Below are 23,709 nucleotides of genomic sequence, written 5' to 3' on the forward strand. Positions count from 1 at the left end.
AGCTGTTTTTCGAGACCGTTGTTTGTCAACAAACAAGCAAATGCCTTTGAAAGCTATGTTTCAAGCAACAACATTTGTAACAGGAAACCCTAAGGACAATTTCTCTCTGAAGTGCAGCACTTGTATGTAAGTGGAGAGAAATTTCAAACAATAATGCAGGACTTATTTCTAGACATAATATCCTGTGGTTCGAAAGCCCACCATTCATAACCGTGCGTTCTTTCATATAACCTAAAAAACATTCATTGCATTAGCGTATTTTACCTTCCTCTAATTACGGAGACATCAAGCTTATTCGAAGGATTAATAACAACGTACGCTTCACTGGAGTCAGAGGCCAGCTATTAAAAAGCACTAATATTTACAGAGAGACTCAGAGACCACGCAGTAAATGTGTTGATAAGCACCTCCGACAATAACACCTCTCTCCATCCACCCAATCAAACATCAGTTCACATCATTTGTGCCTATGTGTTGCACAGACTAATCTACAGGCTCTGCCAGACCCTTTGGCCTTGACGGGAACGAGTGAAAAAAGTGCAGCAATTACGCCGGCTTTTAGCAGCACCGGGTCTATTTAATAGGAGTGTGTGATGGTGCCATTTACAGAGGTATGGAGTTCTGCCTCTTCTGTGAGCTAGTTCTCATCTACACAGTATTGGCAGCTTGGCTCAGTCATTCAAAAAGTCACCCTGTCAAACAGGCAGCGGGAAAACATGATGTGTTAACAGGTTGTGAAGAAACTAGCATCGTGGTCCTCTTGGCTTCTTGACTTCTTGGTGAAGTCCCGGCATACAATTATACAGGTCAACAAAATGAAAATCTTTATAGAATAATTATTCATGACTGTCAATTAAATAACAGTACTGGTCACTGAAATAAGAAATTACTATGAACCAAAAAAGGTAATTTCCTGACAACACTCCCTCTCTCAACTCTCTAATATTTTTTTTTTAAATATTAAATAAGAAAAAACATTAAATGATGAGTACACAAAGATCCAGAACAGACCTCAAATTGGGCTTTAGATGCTTTAGAATGTGCTAAATGAGGAGATGGACAATAAATTAACTAAATTAATTAACCACTAAACACCACAGGCAGATATTAATATAAACATCTTAACAGTACTAAAGATACATTATGCATTACAATGCTCTTTTGTGCATGCTCATATTTCTCCTGCAGATTTCCAGGTGTTCCTTTGGAGTTTGGAGATAGCCGGCTTTGAGCAGAATATCAGAACAATTCTGTCTTTCATCTCAGGGAGCATAGTTTAGTTGAGGGGAATTTTGGCTCAAGGTTTAGCACAGACCTTGGCACGTCCTCGCCATGTATTTCTTATTCAAGCCCACTCAATCCTCTCATGTCGGGTATTTGGTATCTACTACATCAATCTCCTGTTAATTCCCCACTGCATATATCTTGCTTGAAGAAGTATTGGCTGCTACCGTCCTGCTCAAGAAGTGATAATGAAAGAGATGAACAGGAATAAGGGACATAACACTCGTAAAGAGCATCTCTGAATTTTGGGCTTACGTCTGCTCCCAAGCAAGTACTGATTTAAAGTAGGTGCTGGCATTGAGGGAAAACACTGGGGATTTCTTTCCTAAGTATGTCAAGCGCATCTCACCTTCCATAAACTCTCACATGTCTCATGTGAAGGCCACAGGCTCTTGTTTATTATTATACATACTCTAACAATAAATCAACACCTGTCAAAAATAAAAAGAGAACAGAACCACCATGGTATTTTTTACATTCAATTAATCCAATTTAAAAAGCAGAAGGGAGCCTTCAGGTGCTAGTTTTAACTCTAGGAGAGCCAGAACAAAAAAAATCTATAGTTTGCTGTCGTAAATGAAAGCAATTTCTTCTGCCGACTATGCATACTCTGATCTCGTGTTGATTCAAGAAGTTATAACTCCAGGGCCCACGTCCACAGACAACAGCACAGGAAGAGCAGAATTTACAGAGGTAAACACAAAGGCAGCAATGTTTGTTTCCTCTCCAGATGAGATCTATGATTAGAGAAGGGCTTCTGTTATTCATGCCACATCTGCAACTTCAATCCATCAGAATCAGCCAAAACTCATGGCTAGAGAGGAATTCTGGGAATGAAGAGGAACAAAGAGAAAGTAAGGCCTGAGCTGAAAAACTAAATTATTTAACCTCAGAGACAAACTGATAAATTGCTGCACCGCAGGTCAATATATTACAAGGACCTGTTGACCACACCGCTGGTAGGATTTATAATGTGCTCGGCAAGATAAAGGCCATTGATTGCCTCTCGCAAGGTCACACACAGGCGGTTTTCATCTCCCAGTGTCTCTATCTGTGACAATTTTCTGGAAATGTTTGAGAAATTTCTGCAATTTGGTTAATCAAATTCACAAACTGCTGGAGCTGCAAACAGAAGGAGGAATATTTCCAGCCACATGACAGGAAAATAAACTTGCAGCAGAAACTGGTTCTGGGGCAGAAAAAATGGTCTGATTTTACATTATTCATGCGAGTCAGAGAAAACGTAACAAGCAATCAGCGGGACAAATGAAACACTGACCCTTATGCAAGAAGTGCAGATACAGAGTGAATCAAGGATCTACAAACTGCAAATTACAGCCTTCTGTGATCCGAGTTGCATACTGTTTATCAAATATAGCATTCATTACTCTCCATTTAAATCTCACATTTTTGGAAAGCTGATCATTACTACAATTTCAGAGAATACAAACTAGAGTAGCGACAGACACACAAATCCACATGCACGCTAGAGATCAAAGATGTATGATCAAGAATCTTTGTCTGTGAATGCTTAAACTAACCAAAATAGCTCAACAGTTTTCAGTTCTCAACAAAATTTCATCATTGACTTCCACTCAAATTGTTCAAAACTTAGGCTACATTACATGTTTCTAAATTTTGAAGAGTGTACTGGCCACTCTTTTTCATATAATTAAAATGAGGGTCCAGGCTGTGGAGGTTTTACAAATTTTACGTCACTCTAGAGCAACATTCATCATAATTCTGAAAAATTTGCTGGCTTCGGCAGCAGATCACACTATAAATAAACGCGTAATCACTTACTTTAATGTCCTCCGTGTTTACTTCTGTTTGATAGCGTGCTGCGTAACGTCTTTTTATCATTCTTTTGCGCATGAGGGTCAGTCCAAGACCATGATCTGTTCGCACTGGAATCTGATATTGGGCACATTTAAAACAACAATGTGAACAGCTACAAAAAACATTGGATCTAAGTAATAAATCGGAATTGAGCACTAAGGCTCGCAGTGTGAACGTAGCCTAAATGTCATGTCTGACTTTGATTCACGTGATCGATCATAGTGAATTATAACACTAACAGAATTAAATTTCTATCTGTTCACCATACAAAACTATTGTATTCTGATGCAAGTGTAGTGTACAGGTAGTATGGACAATTTCACAATTTGAACTTCTTTGTTTCAAAGAAGAAAGTCATAGAGGCTTAAAATGACATGAGGGTGAATAAATGATGACAAATTTTTAACAGTCCCTTTAGGGTCTTGTAGCACATCTAATTTTGTCACAACCCATGTTTTATGGAAATAATTATTTTCAGTATTTAGCCAACAAATAAGCAACACCAAGGTACACAACAGGGCGACCCATTCAAAAGATCTATCCCTTACAGTCTCACTTTCATATGTGTTAAATTAAATATGGTGTCTATCTTGAATAATGTTTGTGGTCTCTTTTGTTTCAAATTCAGAATGTGAGTGGACCAAAAAAGCCACAGAAATAAAGGAGAGTGAAAGAATGGATTAATGGTTTATCAACCACATCTAATGAAGATTTGTGTGTGGATGCCGGTGTGCTTTAGCTGATTCATCTCTCAAGACAACACCAAAGGAGAGGGAGAAAGATTTACAGCCCTCATCACATTTGTAATTAAAGAGTGTTTTTTCTATGTTTGGTGAGAAAGCTCTTCTAAGCGGGCAAAATCTGACCTCTAAAAAATGAGCAATCTTTATTGTAATTGTGTGCTGTACAAATTAAAATGTGACAAAAGTGTGAACAGAAAAAGCCATTCACTTCAGCATATAACTAGGCTAATATAACAGTGTCACAGCTTCTGAAGTTGGTTACATAATTTGTATTCAGCGATAAGGTCAAACGGGGTAAAGTGAGGCTCAACAGCATCACACTGTATGTTGCCAATCTTATATGGACTCTACTAAAATGATTAATCACATTATGTCAAAAATAACTTTAATACACACATCCATCGTAAACAGCAGTGTGGGCCCTCATAAATGAATGGCCACTAATTATGTTTCTTCACAAATTTGAAACATCTAATTACTGTAAGAGAAGCTGTAAATGAAACAATAGCATTTCAGAGGCTGATAGCAGCACAGAGGAACGCTGGACAGGCTAGATAAGTAAAAAATCAATTTACAATTATTAACAGTATGGCTCAGTCATTTATTTTAGGAAAAACACTGTGAGCTCATTATGTAAGCTACATGCTCATGCATACAAAAACACCAAATACTTAATCCCACAGCATAGCATACGGCACATGTAAATGTCTACAAAAGTTGGTTTCAATACATAAAATATATGTGAAAATTTGCTAGCAAACAGAGAGGAGCTGGTTTTTGCATGTTAGCATGCTTTTTCAATGTATGCATATCTGCGTATCTTCAGCACAGTGGTCTCAGAGAGGGAGACACATCGAGTGGACTACTAACTAGCTCCTTTCATTTTTAAAAAATTGCCAAGGCTCTCTGAGAGCTCGCTAATTATGTAAACATGACTTAGAGAAATGTTCAGCAGCGGAGGGAGCAGAGAGCTATCGCAGCCCTGCATTACCTCATCAACAGATATTTCAAAAGAGGAAAGCTCGGCGGAATTTCAATGGAACCTCAAGGTTTTGCTAAAGGACAGGCTGCAAGGAGAAAAGGGGTTAGGAGAGGGCACATTTTAATGAACTACCCGAACACACCCCGTCGACACCTCAACCTTTCTGGCTTTGGCGGCAGAGCATGTGATCGTGAATCTTGCTAGTGTCCCTGAGACCCAGCAACGCCTGCTTACCAAACCTATTCTACAGTCTGCCGTGCAGTCTTTATTTTCTCGGACAGACGAGAGACAGGACAGAAATGCAATTTTTTTGCCTTTCTCTCTGAGATACACATCTACCACATGGTCCAAGGTGGAAGTGAAATACAGACAGGAATCCAAGGCCTCAATCTCACAGCTAAGCTTTTACAAATCAGAGCTATTTCCTGGTTGAATGGGTCACTTCTGGATTAATTTAAATGTGAAGAAGGTCCTGTGTTCAGGACTGCTAAACACAAAAATGTAAACACGCTGCAACTGTGTACCTCTAGCTAAGGGGGCTGTCTGTTTTCAGTTCATTCAAACGAAAGGAGCATTCATAGTCTAATTAGATTTCATCAAGAAAATCTGTATGTAAGGTGATTAAGAAGTATGGAGGCATGCTTCCCCATCTGAATAATTACTTCATTCATCAAAACAGATTCTCAGGTTTAAAAAACTGTAATAAACCAAAAGGAACACTGGTGATTTTAGCTGGTGATTTAATGCCCTTCATTAGCTCTTATGATTAAGATTGATATATTAAAGGGTTAGTTCGTCCAAATATGAAAATTGTCAACATTTACTCATCATCATGTTGTTCCAAACTTGAAATTGTATGAATTTCTTTCTTCTGAGTAACACAATAGGAGAAATAAATAATGGACTGGTTGCTCTTTTCCATGCAATTTCAATGAATTGGACTAGAGGTTTCAAGCTTCAAAAAGGACACAAATGCAGCATAAAAATATCATCTTGTGGCCCATATGATTCATTTTCTAAGTCTTTTGAACCATAAGAAAGATTTGTGACAGAAAAAAAAAAAAAAAAGTTAATTCAAGCATATGGTAATCATCACCTGTTTTTGTTAATACAATGGAAGGGAAGTCTGTGGTCAGCAAAACTGTTTGGTTACATACAGGGAAGTTTAAAAGCAGCCGCCTATCATAGAGTCTCAACTGGTACTTATGACAACACTAGTCATAAGTTTGAAACAGTCTGAGGACGAGTAAAATACGACTTTGATAATTGTTTTCATTTTTAGGTAATCTATCCCTTTAAATTGATGAAATCCATTGTGTATTGGCTTTAGAACGAAATGGAATAGTGCACCACATTTAAGATACTTTTATGGTACTTTTTAGTCAAGACAGTCTAATTCCTTTTTTAATTATATTAAAAAAGTGGCCAGGATGTTCTTCAGAAAAAAAATCACCTTTTGTGCTCTACAAAAGAAAAAAAGCCATGAGTTTGCAACAACCTGTGGAGGACTAAAAATAACTTTGAGAAATGACTTTCATTTTTGAGTGAACTGTACCTTTAAGTGTGCAAAGATTCCCTCCTGAGCATGTGAAGATGTCTGGCACCTTCGATCATCTGCAATCAGACTACAATTAGAGATGGTACATACTGCGAGAGTAAGTAGCAATCACTATGCTATTTCATCCCATATAGCATGAGTAGCAACCAGTGGTATTAACGATTATGGCCATGTCAGCCTTTTTAGCCTGGCATTTACTGACATATGGATCTATGGTGGACACTGGCCAACATCTAGCAGTGTAGGACAAAAACTCAAGTGCCGACCTTCATGAAGGACACCTGTCACAGGGCTTCAACACTCTGACCAATGTGGCAGAAGTAACATTTAAGAGCATAAAAACGATGAAGAGCGACCTTTCATATTGTGATATAATGGATTGCTGGAAGTCGTAAAGGTCAGGCAGTGTCATCCATCGTGGTCCACAGAGTAACATGAAGTCTAACAATATATGAATCCATAGATCAAAGGCTTCCATACCCCAATAATCTAAGTACCTTGCTGAAGAGCAAATAATTTCTGCAGACATAAGCTGCTAAGTTGTAATGTGAAGATTCTGAAAGATCTTGAGAGTTTTACGAGAGAAAATGTATTAGGAGATCCCATACCTGAAGTGTAAAAAGATTCTCCACACTCATACCCCTCACAGTAGAAGAAATATCTTTGTTTTACAATCCACCTACATTGATACAAAACAGGAATAATGTGATCTGACAAATATCATGTTACCTTTACAAAACCCCTGCAGATTGTGACATCAGTACAACGTTAAACTTAGACTTTAATGACAGTCCAGTTAGCAGCGAGTCCAGGGAGCCCCGCTGTGCTGCCAAGGCTCAGGTTCTTGGTCCGTAAACCCTGTGTAATGCTTCACACTTATGCAATGAATGCTTGCGACCTCTTGTCACGACTCTAGAAGAGGGATTTTGCCAAAAGGGGAGAAGTGCATTTGTCAGCGCAAAGTGCCGCTTTGAATTTGTAAAAATGATTGCCTGCGACGACACAAAAAGGATAGATAAATGCAAATGCATCATGGTTCAAAACAAATGAGTGCGATGGAGAAGAGAATATCAGGATAGTGATGGGCTGTAGCAAGTGTGATTAGAGAGAGGGCAGAAAAAGGAGAGGGAAAGAGGGCAAGAAACACAAGAAGGCCTGCTGTGTCCAGGGATGTCCGTTAGATGGAGCTGCAGATGGGCAGGAATCCAAACGCAGAGAGTCCCAGCCTGCTGGCTCTTCGTTCTCAAGGACCTTTAAAGATCAAAGCCCAGCACATAACAAGAAAGGGAAAAAGAGGAGGGATCCTATGAAGCAGAAGAGCTCACGTGCCCTTCCAGTGATTAAGCTAGAACTTCCCTCCCACTGATCTGAACGAAAAGCGCCAGAATGGGGGAGTCTTTCGAAATCTCTGTGAATCACCTCTGCAGTTGGCACCTCATCTCTCCACACTGTTGGAGCATGGTTTCTCTCATAGTAACGCTTCTAGTGTGGTTGTGAAGGGCTTCCTGGGAAACAGCTAAATAAGGACTGGCCCTACTGGGATGGGTGGAAGGGACCTGTGTTTGACCAAGATGAAATACAAAATAAAGCGCATGACCAAACCTGATGGACATAAAACTAGGACACAAAGAAAGCGGAGTTAGCCTTGATACTAGGACTGCCCCCGACTAAAGATTTTTCTAGTCAACTAGTCGCACGTTTATATTAATTTAATTACTTAAATATATATTGATGAGAATACTAAACCATAATAAGCGTTTAATATAGGCGTAATATAGTCTATTCCGTGCTCAAGGAAGTTGACAATGCTGCCTCGTCTCTCCACAGTATAGTGAACGCGCCTATACATATAAAAAGCACCTTTCCTTCAGATTGATTAGCCTACATAAGCAGAGACTATTTCTTTTTTATTTGAATTGGTTAATTTGAAAGTAGACATTTCAAGTTTTCTATAGATATGAGTCCCTCCTGAGACGGCAGAAAGTGCTACCTGTTTGTTTTCTTTAATTTACAAAGGCACAATGTTTTCTTGTTATTGTGAGTTTAAACAAATAAAAACCCTAATCGTTTTGAATGATCTTATCTTATCTGTATGACCAAAAATAAAGGAGTATTTTAAGTTGTTTCTGCTGTTATCAGGAAAAAATGCAAGTGATCGCGCCGGCGCCTCAGTGTCATGCAGTAAGCGCGCAAATACTTTAGTTTCCACACTTGATGAACACCTGGATATGCACCTAATAATAGCGCACATTTATCTAGGTTAGGGTAAGTGTACCCATTAAGCCCACCAAAATCTAAATCTAGGTTTTTTTCATAGATATTGACATAGTTTCTAAGAAAAATAATTTGTTAAAATGCAAGATCAATTTCTCATTTGAAAATGTATTAATTAGTTGATGTACATTTTAGAATATAAAATTAAGATAATTTAGGAATAAAGTCAGAAGTCTGGCATGGGCTTAATTGGTACTTTTGGCACCATTTAAGCCCGCATGTGTTCCAAATAAGCCCACATCATCTTTGATTCACAAAATATAATTTTTTTTATTGATTTTAAAGAAGTAAAACATCAATATATTTATTCAGTGACAGGGAAGAATTAAAAAAAATCCTTTTGCTAATGTTTGATTAGAGCCCTGGGTGGGATGGGTTGGTGTTAGTGGCCGGTGGTCTGGAGCCTTAAGTTGGCTTGACTGGAGTTGTAGCTGGAGTCAAGCTGGAAGTTAGACCGGGTGTATCTCGGGAGCCAAGCCGAGTTGGGGCTCCATATTCTGGGCTTGGGGGGGCTCCTAGTGGGCCCCCCACACCGGGAGTCTGGAGCCTTAAGCCGGCTTAGCTCCCAAGTTATGCCTGGTCAAAGGTGGAAGTTTAACCGTTTGTATCTCAGGAAGGAAGCCGAGTTGGGGCTCCAGACTCTGGGGTTTCTGGGGACTCTCAGGTCACACCGGGAGTATGCAGCCTTAGGTCGGCTTGATTCTGGAGTTATGCCCAATCAAAGTTCCACTGGAAGTGACCATACCTCGGGAAGAAAGCCGAGTTAGGGCTCAATACTCCCGGCATAGGCGGCCCACTGGGTGGCCCCTCCATGCCCTGAGTCCAGAGCCCCATCTCGGCTTGGGCCCCAAGTTTTGCCCGGTCAAAGCTGGACAGGAAGTGGCAGTATCTCGGAGCCGGACGGTCCCAGGGGCTCAGGACTGTGGGGAATATAGGGTCCCTCTGGGAGCTCTGCGATGCCCAGAATCTCAAGCCTTAACTCAGCTTGGCTCCCGAATTATGCCCGGTTATACATACAGGACTTTAGGACAAACCGGGCTCTATCTCATTTGAATGAATGTGTGTAATTTGTGTGTAAGTAAGGTAAGGTTAAAAGGTTAGTAAGGTAAAAGCACACAAAGACATGTTATCTTTAAACACTTTAAAAAATTGTATCAAAGTTTGCAATTAGAGGGATTCCTCATTGAAATACATAAGGTGGGCTTAAATGGTACACAGTGAGTAATGGTGAAAAAAGACAATGTTTTCCTTTAAAAATGTAAGATATGTTTACAAATACATGCATGGAGCTTAAATATACTGTGGACTAGCATCATAGTAATTTTCATTGTGCCCACACTGAGAAATGTTAAGTTTTTTTCATTCAAGGTTAGCTTGTGTTGGCTCGAGTTTGCATGCGTTTTGTGGCACTGTACCATTTAAGCCCATCTTAAAAAAAAGTTAATTGATAAAAATAATCTTCTCTACAAAACAATTTATGATGCATTTATTTGTAAATGAATGTAAAATGAATCACAAAACATTCATTGTTTGCAGTTCACATGCTTAATTCTTTGGCCGTCTATCTTTCTGAAAGGCAAATGGTTTGATCTAGAGATTAGCTTTGAACGCAAGCTAATAAAACTCATCTTTCCATTTAAAGGAAAATGATATAAAATGATAAAATACTATTTGTTCATACACAAAAAACACCAAAGTTTTGGGGTGACTCTGTGTGAGGTCCCCTGAGACAGCATGCACATGGGTGGGGCTAACTCAACATTGCCAAATGTGATTGGTATGCAATTAAAAATGCCAGGGAAGTAACAAATCACTGAATTGGTTAAAATAATAAGCAGCATAAAATATTATTTTCTCTTTTTTTTATTTGACTTCAGAGTTGAAAGTGGGCTTAAAGGGTACATGGGCTTAATGGGTACACTTACCCTAACATTAGAGCGAGCAGTCATGTAAAGTTGCTACTTACATGTTTCAAATGATGAGCCATATTTGAGGTCGATGGATGATAGGCAAACGTTTGAATTTCCCTCCCAACATACTTTAAATTACCACAAGGACCCGCTGTTAACGATCTGTCCTCGTGGACTGCATGACTTCACCATAAGGTTTTTTTGTTTGTTTGTTTTTCCTAATCAACTAATACAATTTTGGTCGACTAAGCCTTGTCTAGTCATTTAACATTTAGTAGACTGTTAGGGGCAGCCCTACTTGATACACTGCAGCTCCATGAGGTCAAGAGAAAAAATAATAATAATAATAATAATAATAATGGTCTATTGTCCTTCACACACAAGCTCACAAGAGCCAAATAAGCAAATAACATCATACATTAAATTTTAACAATACATCATTAGGCCCTCCCAGTGATACTGTATTCATAAATGAAGGGCGGTTTTATGTGTGTGCCCATCTTCCAGGCAGCTTTTTGCCGTGTTGTGTAGTCTTGTCTGTGAGAGGAAACCGCTAGCTTCAATAATTAATCCTGTACAAGATCCATCAATCACTGCATCTCTGAGAGTCAGGGAGACAGATACCAATCCTATTTATTTCAAGTGGGGGTGAGCGGCAGGGGTATGGATTACCGGGGTATGAGCGCTAGGCTGGCAGACTCCATGAAATGGAATAATACATCAGGCTTCAGTGTGTGCACCTCAGTTCCCCTGCCATTTGATCCAGAGAGATGAGAACACAATGGCATTTACTTTCAAACTCTTGTAAATATTAGCTGCACAACAATGCACTGAAACAAGCATGCAAATAAGCGCATTATAACAGCATTCTTTTTCCTTTACCATGCAAAAAGCCAGGCCAGGCAGCTCAAAACTAAAGGTAGGAATCTATTTCTCCATCCCTGAATAACTTTGCACCTCACTGAACACATGAGGGAGAGAGAAGAAAGATGGAAGATGAGAAGAATGAGAGGGGAGGAGAGGAGAAAAGAGAAAAGAAAGGAGGAGGTGGGGTGGAGTGCAATAAAAAATGAAAGCGCAAGCTGGGTTCAATTTAGAAGTTCCCATAGGAGGTGAAGTGACCTGTATGTGCAACAATAGAGGTCAGGCAATTTTGAGCAGGGACCCCTGTCATCAGAGTGTACTGGAGACCCCTGCCTCAGAGCCAGGAGAAAACTGCAAAGTCCTTGTAGCATTCAAGACCCCAGAATGACCCACAGGAAGGTTCTCATTACAGACAAAGGCAGCTCGGCCCAGGCTACACAACTGCCCTCCTATTGCATGCCGCCACGTTTACGGAAACAGAATGATGGCGAACTGAATGTACAGGCAGACTTGGCAATCATAAATTCAACTTATAAATGCAGTTAGATTTTTTCTAAATGTTACCACTTTGTAGAAACATGAGACTATATATTAACGTGAAATGTGGCACATGATATTAGAATATAGAATTCAGGTGGTTACAGATGAGCATATTAGTAGTAGTAGTAGTACTACACATTAGGCAGCAAACATATATTGGCTCTTATAAATGTATTTTCAAGGTTTTTTTTCTTTTATTTTTTTTAACAAATTCTACTAGAGCTGCACGATTAATTATTAAAAGATTGCGATCTCAATTCAAACACCCATGCAAACATCTATAAAAACTTTGATAAGTACGATCATTCAGATCTGCACTGGCGCTGAGTCAGAGAGAGCAGTTGTCATGTATAGGTATAAAACACAGTATCATTATTTCTGTTACAATAATTCAAAATATCACAAAAGCACTGGGATAATACTTTGCAGTTCAGATATAAACACTGATGTCTGTAGCCATAAAAATAGAATAAATCACCTTTTGAAAGTAAAGACACTTCAAATAAACATTGTATGAATCACATCATTACACCAGTAGGTGGCGACAAGAGAGCGTCAAAAAATGTATTTGTCATTGAATCATTCATTCAAGAGATTCATCCAGTAATGAAATGAAATATGAGTGAGTCACTGAATCATTCATTCAAACTGACTTTTTAAATAGACTTAAGCAATTAACATTTTCAGTAAATTAGCCTACATGTTGTTTAGTTTTGTTAGTTACATTTTGTCTAGTTGTCTATTTAGAATCGTAGGAGAATCGTGAACTCTACTTAAACAAAAAAAACATGATTCTCAATTAACCCAGAATTGTGCAGATCTAAATTCTTCACACCAACAATAAAATTCTGTTTTTTGGAATTATCTTATTTTAGTAATGAAAACTATCTTCACACATTACACAAACAATATAACCATTACTATGATTATGTGGGAGAATGTATCAACAGTCTCATTTAAGAGGAAAGTAGTTTTCAAAATCATAATGGTCTAAATGAAATACTGGCAGCAATCCTATCATTATAAAATATTCAACAGGAAATAAAGAGAAATAAATGAACATCTATCCATATCAATCAACAAATACCAGGAAATTGTTTTGGTGTGCAAATGAAAGGCAGCTAGTTATGCAAATAGAGCTCCCCAGAAGAAGGAGGTGGCATTTGAACCTTAATATCCAATCCAACATTTGAGAAGGCTTCAGCAGCTCAACCCAAGAAGCCCATGAGCACTGCATTTCAAATTCAACTCATGCTTTAGACACCTGTTCATAAAAATGTTAAAGCATTTCTCTCACCGAAAACAAACAAGCAAACATGACCTTTAATTTCCACTGATTGCCCTAGAGAGGCTAATGAACTTCTTGGTAAACACTTGCAATTCATACGGGGTAATTTTAATTAGTCACAGTTGAGAGGAACGTCCCATTTACAACATCAAAAGAAGACAAAAAAAATCAGTCACAGGTAGACTAGGGTTCGATTGGGCTTCCAAAATCATCAAACTGCGGTAATCAGCCAAACAAGTATTTAAAAGTTAAATACGTGTCTCTGTGACGAGAACTGTTCAAACATCTTAACGGTTGTAATCCATAAAGGAAGACTTTAATCCAGGGAAATGTTCTAATGAGCTCAGGCTTGTCTGGGTGGGGGATAGGGAGGCCCTCAGGAATACAGAAGGCACTGAAAGGAGTAGGCGGAGAAGAAGTGGAGGTTACCAGTCTAAATAACAAGCAGTCTGGGCTCTGAAAGGCACAGACAGGCCAATACATCAGCAAGCTAGCCATCTAGTTCTGGAACAGATCTCTGCCAAGCTAGATTTTAGTCAGACACTTTGGCATCCATAATAAGAGCACTATGAAGCAGCCACTACTGACATAAAGAAAATATTTACTTTCTGCAAGAAAAACAAGAAGAGCAAGAGGAAAAAATGAGTGTGTGAATTTGATGACACTGGAAGTCAATATGACTGCCACATAAAAGATGCAGCACCCCCCTCACTGTGCTACTGAAAAATGTGTTATTCTGTGATAGTTCTAACCACAAACAAACAACTGTCTACTTGGAGCCCCACATGTATATCAGCTTAGAAATATACTTTAATTATAGGAATGCACAATATTATGAACAATATCAGTGATTTAATTCTGCTATATAGGCCTACTGAAAATTTAGACAGCCAATGTTAGATAATTAATACTGACCTCTCGTTCCCACCAATTCAAGAGAAGTTAAAACTAGAAAGTCGCCTATAATACTTGTGCCTTAGCACAGCGTTTATCTCAATCTTAACAGTTACAAGCCTTTCGCTAGCAACTATCCTAAGCAAACAGAAGAAAAAAACAAACAAAAAACATCAATTTCAAAATTAAGCTACTTTTGAATGGTCACCAATAGTGACTAAGGAGTTACTTTCTAACGGATGTCTATTATTTCTCCAAAGATTATAAAAACCACATTCCAGAGGTTTTCTCATTTGCACAGTCTAAACCTTTTTCTTTCACCAATCTAAAAAATAATTCTTGATCCATTTTCATACTGTACATTACAATGTCTAAATTCCTTTGTACCATTTAAAATTTGTGATTTTATTTATAATATCGGTCATTTATTTGCTATCGGCCATAACATGAAATAATTATTGGATTCTTGGCCAGAATTTCAATATCAGTGCAAAGCCTAATTAATTATCAGTAGACAAGGCAATTTCACTAAAACAAGCTTGTAGCAAGTAACTGAACCACGGCCTCATATTACAAATTATTCCTACAAACGAGTAACACAAAGGTTATGCAGAGGTTTCCCTTTGTTCATATGCAGCTCTTTTATTATTTGTTCAGTCTTTGCTTTTATTTTCAAAGGTACAGCAGAGCAAAGGTGTCAAGTAACAATACTTTGTACAAATACTTTGTTTCCTTACTCAAGTAGAAATTTTGGGTATCTATACTTTACTGGAGTAATTATTTTTCAGCCGACTTTTTACTTCTCCTCCTTACATTTTCATGCAATTATCTGTACTTTCTACTCCTTACATTTTAAAAATAGCCTTGTTACTCCTATTTCATTTCGACTTGTTTTCATTCCAACTTGTCATCATCATTAAAAAAAACCTATCCAGATAAATCGCGCCACCCGGAGAGAGTGAATTTGATTGTGGTTGGATGAGAAGTATAAACATATACCATTCCGACACCCTATTGGTTTGTACATGATCAAATCACGTCACACTCCAGCAAGGACATAGCAAGTGTTGGGATCATGAAACACATTAATGCTCAGTAGTGCACATATATGGTTCTTTAATGTATTTGCATTGTACTAAAATGCGTTAATTTTCAATGGGCATATATGCGGCTGAAACAGGTAGCCTAGTGCATCCCAAATTTTTCAACATTAACATTTTAATATAACATTATAGTCATTATGGCCTTTAGAAAAATGTTTTTTTGAGGAGGTGGCGCGGCCTAAGCTTTTGTCCTTAATGCCATTTTTTTCCTTACATTACTTTTACTTTTATACTTTAAGTAGTTTTGAAACCAGTACTTTTACAATTTTACTTGAGTAAAAAGCTTGAGTTGATACTTGTCTTTTTAAACCCAAGTATCTATACTTCTACCTGAGTAATGAATGTGAATACTTTTGACACCTCTGCAGCAGAGTGATGTGGATATAACTGAAGCCATGACCTGAAACTGTTATTGAATAGATGTGACGCAGATTCCACAGGAGGGACGGCAAGTGGGGGGTCGGGAAAGATTCAGATGGGAGACAAATATAAAAGGAAGGACGTTCCCTTTATTGTTGGACCCCAACAGAGGGGCTAAACTAATCAAAAGAAAGTAAAGTAAAGTGTGAGGCTGACTTCTTAAAGGATCAGTTCACTTTCAAAACATTTTTTGCTGATAATTTACTCACCCCGATGTCATCCAAGATATATATGTCTTTCCTTCTTCAGTCAAAAAGAAATTAATGTTTTTGAGGAACACATTCCAGGATTTTTCCACACAGAATGGACTTCAGTTGCAACCAACAATACCAATGTTCAAAGAAGGTTCAAATGTCCATCTCAATGCAGCTTCAAAGTCTCTACACGATCCCAGTCGAGAAATAAGGGTCTTATCTAGCGAAACGATCGGTCATTTTCTAAAAAAAAAAATATATATATATATATACTTTTTAACCACAAATGCTCATCGTGTACCATCTCTGAGATGTGCCACGCATTGCGTCATCACGTTGGAAAGGTCACAAGTCACGTCATCTATCTAAGTTATTTGTCTGTGTACGGTTCCAAAAGGTAGGTAAGGGAAAAGGTAGGAATCTCATTTTCTCCTCCAACTTCAAAATCGTCCGACATCTTTGTTTTAATTTATTCTTTTTCGTGACCTTTCCAATGTGATGACGTAATACACATCTCAGAGATGGTACAAGACGGGCATTTGTGGTTAAAAAAAAAATATATATTTTATTTTTTTATAAAATGACCGATCGTTTCGCTAGATAAGACCCTTATTTCTCGACTGGGATCGTGTAGAGACTTTGAAGCTGCATTGAGATGGACATTTGAACCTTCTTTGAACATTGGTATAGTTGGTTGCCATTGAAGTCCATTCTGTGTAGAAAAATCCTGGAATGTGTTCCTCAAAAACCTTAATTTCTTTTCGACTGAAGAAAGAAAGACATGGATATCTTGTATAACATCGGGGTGAGTAATTTATCAGCAAATATTTTTTTGAAAGTGAACTAATCCTTTAAAAGTGAAATCACCTATATTGCTACTTTTCTTAAAGAAGAGGTGGAAAAACAGGTCAGACAGCCACGTAACAAAAAGAAAAACACACAGCTCTACAAAAGCAAGGAAAATTAACATTCACATCACAAACACAAGATGATACTCCCTATTCTAAAAGAGGAATGCTGAGACTAATGTGTCTAACAAGCATTTTGTGTGAATTTAACCTCTCTATTGTAATCTTCAGGACAATTGTGCACCGAGAGGCTTTCGATGCATTGTAATCAAAAACAGAAGATTGCTCTGATCGGTATTTAATCTGTAAATGGCTTTCTCCAGCAGCAGGTGCATTGACTCTCACGAGGGATATCATATTGTCTCTGATTTGGTGGAGGAAATGCAGTCATATCTGGCCTAGTGAGTCAAACCTCTCCTTTTTTTCAGCCTCTCCACATCCTGCGTAATCAGAACCCTCTCCCTGGACGTTGCCGCCGGACGTGACTGTAACCGGAAGATTCTGTTCTCTCTGCCCACGACTCTCCCTGGGCTGCTCCAGTACCATGTGCGTCCACAATGGCACCCCACCAGGAGCAGAGGCATATTGCACACGGGCACCGTGCCACAGCAGTGCCGGGCAGAGAGGATTAGTCCTGATGACAGGGCATTAAATGTGTAGAAGTCCTTAGAGCGACTGAGCTGATGCGCTCTCATCCCACAGTTGGGCTTCGGTTCAGAGCTGAGAGAAGGTTCACAGGTCTTTAGTGGCTGCCACTCATTAGAGGCTGAGAGTCACACTAGCTTAGCTCCTCTTTCGTGCCTGTCTCCCTCTCCCAGAGGGTCCCTTCCAGAGACAGAAACTTTTGATAGTACTGCTGACACTTTCCACAAGCTAGATGCCCTTTTTTGATGAGAAACCATCTTAAAGGTTTGACAAGTCATCATCCTTTTTTTGAACCCCACTGGTTCTCAAGCCAACTAAACATACATGCCATTTCAACATGAGAAGGACTATGTCAAGCGTGTACTTCTAAATTTAGGTGAGAGATACACTCTCATAGAGGTCATTCTGATAGAGGCAAACTATAAACTATAATCAAACTATAGAGTTTGGAAATCAAGGCCTTACAGTCCTTCCTATATAGTGTCCTTGCTGAAAGACTAGAAACCATGTATTAAAAGAAAGATCAAACCTAGAAGGTTTGAGAAGGAGAAGGAGGTTTCTAAGGAATTGTCTCAAAAGCCACTGTATACAGTTCCCACTGAAAATAACAATGATACTCCCCACATGAGGATCAATTTATGTCAGATTATGTCAGAAAAGCCAAACATCAGATACTATATCTCTCTGTACAGGATCTCACCAGAACAAACCTGTTTCCTTGATTTCTTTTCCTGGAAGCCATTGTCAGATCTCATAGAACCCCTTTCTAATTAGTTTTCATGTCTGCCTCAAAATTTGTTATCTGCCTTTATTGTTAAGCCTGTTTTCTTTGTTATAAAGACTGTGGTGCTGTGGTTGCTCCAGTTAAATAAATTGACATTCCTTGACCCATATTGTCTTCAAATCTCACTCTGACAGTTTAAAAGCAGAGCAATGCCTTTGTGCACATCACCTCTTTTAAAACCACCTACATGCTGCTTACCTCCTCCTTTTGCCATCTCCCTCTTTTTGAGTAGATTGGTATATCTAACTTTCCAGCAAATGTTTGAAATTATTCCACTAACATTCTCCCTATGAATGCACACGCAGAAAAGACGACAGATATAAATATGGCCTAAAGCACTAAACATCCAGTAGAGGAGAGATGGGCTCCCCACATATGACCGCTGCTCTCAATCTAGCCTGACTTGTCTGGACAGCAATAGAAGTTACGCTGTCATCTGAATTTGACTGCACTTCAAAATGGAGAATTGCATGTTACATGAGGGAAACTCAAACAACAACAGACTTTGTGAGAGTAAAAAACAAAGCACATAACATAATGTGAGCTGACAAAATTGTGGAGTTAATCCTGTATATTTCCTGCCCATATAAACTTAAATTGAACCCTCATAGTTACCAAAACATTATTTCAAGCAAAAAAAAAAAGAAGAGCAGCAGGAGGGATTTAGAGGAAATACAGGAGGTGTCACTTTCAGTAAGAGTCACACAATCAGCAGCAATGAGACTGCTTAATACCTCTCAGTCTGCCATCAGTGACTCACTCTAGCCTCAGTGTCTGCCTGGCACACATGACACACAAATGCCCTTGCTTTTTGGGAAAGGTTGTTCAACATTTACAATATCATTTAGCATTATCATGAATAGGTGTTTCTTCAACTGTGGCCACTTTTAACACACTCTTAAAAAAAAAAATTTCACATTAGTTTGTTTTGTCCACGAACAATGTCCAACAACAACAACGACAACTATGTCTAGCCTATTTGTATGGATTACACAAGGTGAAGATTATCAAACCTTTTAAAATGTAATATTTATAGATTTTCATAACTTGAAAGTCTTTCATAAATTAAAACACTAAAATCTATACATAACAGGAATTTACAAAGTAAATAAAAAATAAAAATCTTAGTTAAAAAAGTTTCAAAGTAGCCTTCATACAAAAAAAAGAAAGAAAAAATATCAAACACTGGGACATAAAAGAGCCTGTAGTTGAAGAAACACTAGGCTATAATATTATTACAATAATTGTTATACATAGAAGACTAAGTCAATAAAATGTTATGTTTATATAACGTAATGTTATTATATTTCATCATCTCAAATTTGTATTGGGTTTAGATTTTGCATTTTCCAAGCATTTTTATGCAGATTGAGAAATATATAATCTAGGTTTGTTATTTTATAACTGAATTTACTTTTATTTAGTAAGTATAATGGTATTTAAAAAAGAAAGAGCACTGTGTTATTGTGAAGAGAGATACAAGTGAGGTGAGTAAAAAGCACTGCTGCAAAAATCTTCTTCTGTCCAACTTCTTCATAGGCTATATGTGAAAATCAATCCCATTATGAGTGCCATTTGCACCAATTAACACAGCTTAGCCTACATATTTTGTTTCCTTTAAAAAAAGAATTGGGGGGAATAACATCCTGAAATATTACAGAGTTCCTGATTTCTTTCTGTAAACCTTTCTTTCACTTCACATACTAGGATGAATATGACATCATTCCACAATAAGTGCTGACATTTTTTAATCAATTCCAAAAAACACATTAATTAATTTTGACTGCAAGCGCAACACCGCAGGTCAAACGAGTTAAACCATCAGCTTCAATTAGGAAGGCAGCCGCTGATCTGAAGCAATATTCTTGTTCACTTGTATCAATCTAAAACAGACCACAAATATGTACAAACACACAGCATGCCTAATAAAAACTGACAGCCTTTGAATGACAAGTGCACATAGATAGTTCAAAAATCGAAATTGTTACTGCTCTGAGCATTGCATCATATTACATGGAAATAAAGCCAAACAATCAACCATATCCCACAATGCCACATTTGCACTTCAAAGACAAACTATTCAACAAAACGAAAATGAATCTCTGGTTACCAGAACCGCAGAGGGAAAACATTCAGAGCTAAATCTGACAAGACACAAACATTCAACGGCTGGTGCTTTCAACGTCTATTTCAGCATTGTCATTCAGATCCATACCTCTCTACCTTCAAAAAAGCCACTTGTCACTCTATAAAGAATACGAAGAGGGATAAAGCAGTGTATTCAATTCATAAATATCCCTTTAAGAGGGTCACGTCAGTGATTTGTCACTGGGGACTTTTGGCAGAGCTGAAATTGATGTAAAGGTGACATGTGAGTTATGTATGTGGCTGTGGCAGGTGTTTTGATATTACTGAGCAAGGCAGGCAGGCTCACTAACCCACCAGAGCGCTCCTCATCCCTCTCTTTACCTGCATGCCTGCATGAGAGGATGTCATTAATTTGAGGGGGAGAATCTTAAAAAAAAAACGAAAGAAAACCCCCCAAAACACTTGACATGCACACACAAGGTTTCTTTGCCTCCTGTTCTCTGATGCCTGTCACTTACTGTGTGAAACCCATGCGTGCTTCAATGGGATCAATTGTAATAAAACTACATCGCCTTCACTGAGCTATGAGTTTATGAATCTCCTTAGAGAAGCTCAGTCATTCAAAATCCCTCTAGCTTACGGCAGTGAAACAATGTTTAGTTTCAATCTCCCCGCAGCCTCCACACAGAGGGAGTCGCGCCGCACAACAGACTGAACACGAACAACAAATAAAATGTGAAAATCAAGCAAGTCACCGTCTCATTTCCATTAAATGATAAAGTAGCTGCCCTGAAAAGAAATGAACTAATTTAAAATGGCTGGCCTATAGGTCAAGGACAGCTGGAGCAAACAGTCTATGATTTTTCCACCCACAGTCATACAAATAAAAACATTTTACATTTTCATTTTCAATACCGAAATCTAAGAGGCTTGTTATCTTTTCTTATTTGTTTGATGCATTGTGTCTGAAATGCCTTCAGGCTGTGATAAACGTACTTAAAACACATTCTCATGTAGATTATTAGGTATATGGCTTTGTTAGATAGCAGGGCTTCTATGCAGTGGCACAGTGGGGTCTGAAATGGCATGTCAGCATCTACTGAAAGTCAATAAACAACTGAACCAAGCTTGATTGTAATCCTAAAATATTGTTCGCTTCCTCCATGAATTGTTAATATACAATCACACGGTGCTCTGACCCCTGGGAAAATTTTCAAGGAGTCCTGAAAATGTTACGATTGTCGAGACTAAGCTTTCCACAACTACAGATTAAGTCGAGCTCAGAGGAAGTCCTGAGATGAAAAGAAGGTCTAAGGAAATTCAGTGTTCATGTTCTACTCTGAATTAGCACTATAATGTCTATTGGCAGTTTTTCTCGACACACCACTTAAAACATAAATAAATAAATAAATAATCACATCTATATTTCCAGGGAATTAAAACATCTGTGAATAAATGTGATGCCGGAACAGATGGGCAAAAATGATATACATTTGAGTTTTAACTTACAAACTGCTGGGTAATTCACTACCAAAAAAGCAACAGAATATGAGCTAAAATATTGAAGGCCAAAACATAAATGTTTTATGAGCTGATCATAAAGTATTTAAAATTTATATTTGCATCAATGTAGAAATGAGATATTTGTATTAATACAGAAAGCTTTATGAACCTGCTGTTTCCTACAACACTAAATCTATGTCCGCCTAGTGAAAATCCTTTGCAAGCACAGCACGGAAAATAGGCAACTTCCTCCTGCCACAAAAATAAGGCAATCACGCAGTTGCTGTTAATATCTGAACTGACTGCAGAATCCCTAGAGAGGTTTCTATTAACACATTGTGTCCGTTTCACTGCTTAAAATAAACGAGGTTTTATCTCTATGAAGTCAGCAGGAGTTAAAAAAAGACAACAGCAGATGGCGGAGAGAGGTGACCTTACCTCATTGGTGTTCCACCTGTGTCTCTCTTTTGGCAATGTGGAGCATTTTGGTAGACATTCAAGCAGCTTTTTGGGCAGGTATATTTTCAAATGTCCATGTTCATCTGCAAAAAAACAAAAAAACAAGCATGCAATAAAGATTAGAAATAGGAGACAGTAAAAGCATTTGAATACCATTATTTCAATAATAAATGTAATTAATCAATACCCAAGATGTATTGATGCAATCATGTTAATATATAGGGCTCAGTGCACTAATACAATAATAAGGATATACGATTTAATATTAGATTATCCTCTGCAGTTCTTCTACACTCTTCATACAGAGCATATAACAAGGATCATTAACTAATGGGCGCCAATTATTCTAGACTGCAAAGAGCAACTAATGAGCAACTTGCAGAATGAAGGTAAAAATGTTAGATGAATGAAAATGTGAATTAATGGGCCAAGCGTGCTGTGAGGAAAAAAAAGAAAAAGAAATAGTGACATATTGTAATGTGAATCATCAGTTTTCAGGTGTTTCAGTAGTGGAAGTCCACCCTCAAGGGTTTAAGGGAAACTGATGCTAAGCTTTATTAAGACTTTAACTACCCAATAAAGTACACAGCCACCCTGATCCTGGCTGTTCAAAAGAACAGTAAAAAGCACAAATGCTGGCTAAAGATAAAAGAAAAAGGGAATACAATTTGTTCAGGGGCAATTAAGGCAGGGCTATATATCAGGCTTTCTTCCATTCTTATCTTGTCTGTCTCTCGTTCCCATTCCTAAGGGCTTGGCAGGCCAGTCAAATCACTGCCATTTAACTTTCATTGTTAAATGAAAGTTCACTTTCAGAGTGGAATTTCTAAATTACAATGGAATTGTCTACAACTGTAAATTGAGTCCAATTATAATCACCTTATACGACCAACTGCTGATTATACATTTGCCTGTCACCTGCACCCACATGACATTCACATTCTATTCCCCCAAAACCCCTGCAGGATAGCAGGAGTATGGATGAAAGGGAAAAAAAGGCTTGGCCAGGCACCTTCTAGCAGAAATTCTTTCCTGAATGAAGTTAGTAGCCTATATGCAATGTATGAAATTATATATATATATATATATATATATATATTTATTTATTTATTTATTTATCGGAACTCGATTTATATTATACAATATCCCTCTGAATGGCCTTACAGCCCTACAATGTGGATCTACTGAAGCAAATAAACCAAAAATGTGCATAAGTTTTATGAATATAATAAAACAAGAATTAACACAAAGCCTCAAATTCATGTTCACGTACTTTGTGAGCTCAACCTACATTTCAACACCAGCACAATGACGGAATATCTAATCCATAACAAATGTCCTAACAGCGAGTCAAAAATGTGACATAATATGCCTGAGTCACTGTCAAAAACACCCCCGCCATTTTCCTAAGGTTGTAATTGTGACAAACAATCATCTATCATTTGCGAATGCGATGCTATACCAAATCCTGTAAATGTGGTTATGAGCA

The 23,709-nt window shown here is 38.0% G+C and overlaps 1 protein-coding gene across 1 annotated transcript in view; it reads right to left on the reverse strand.

The window, feature by feature from the left end:
* Positions 1-23,709, reverse strand: part of camta1a (calmodulin binding transcription activator 1a) — a 424,467-nt gene that overhangs the window by 369,814 nt on the left and 30,944 nt on the right. Inside the window, 1 exon segment of the mRNA XM_084099066.1 lies at positions 22,200-22,303. Within this exon segment, the coding sequence (XP_083955192.1) occupies positions 22,200-22,303 (104 nt within the window).

Source organism: Abramis brama, assembly GCF_963993115.1.
Source record: "Abramis brama genome assembly, chromosome: 22".
Lineage (NCBI taxonomy): Eukaryota > Metazoa > Chordata > Actinopteri > Cypriniformes > Leuciscidae > Abramis > Abramis brama.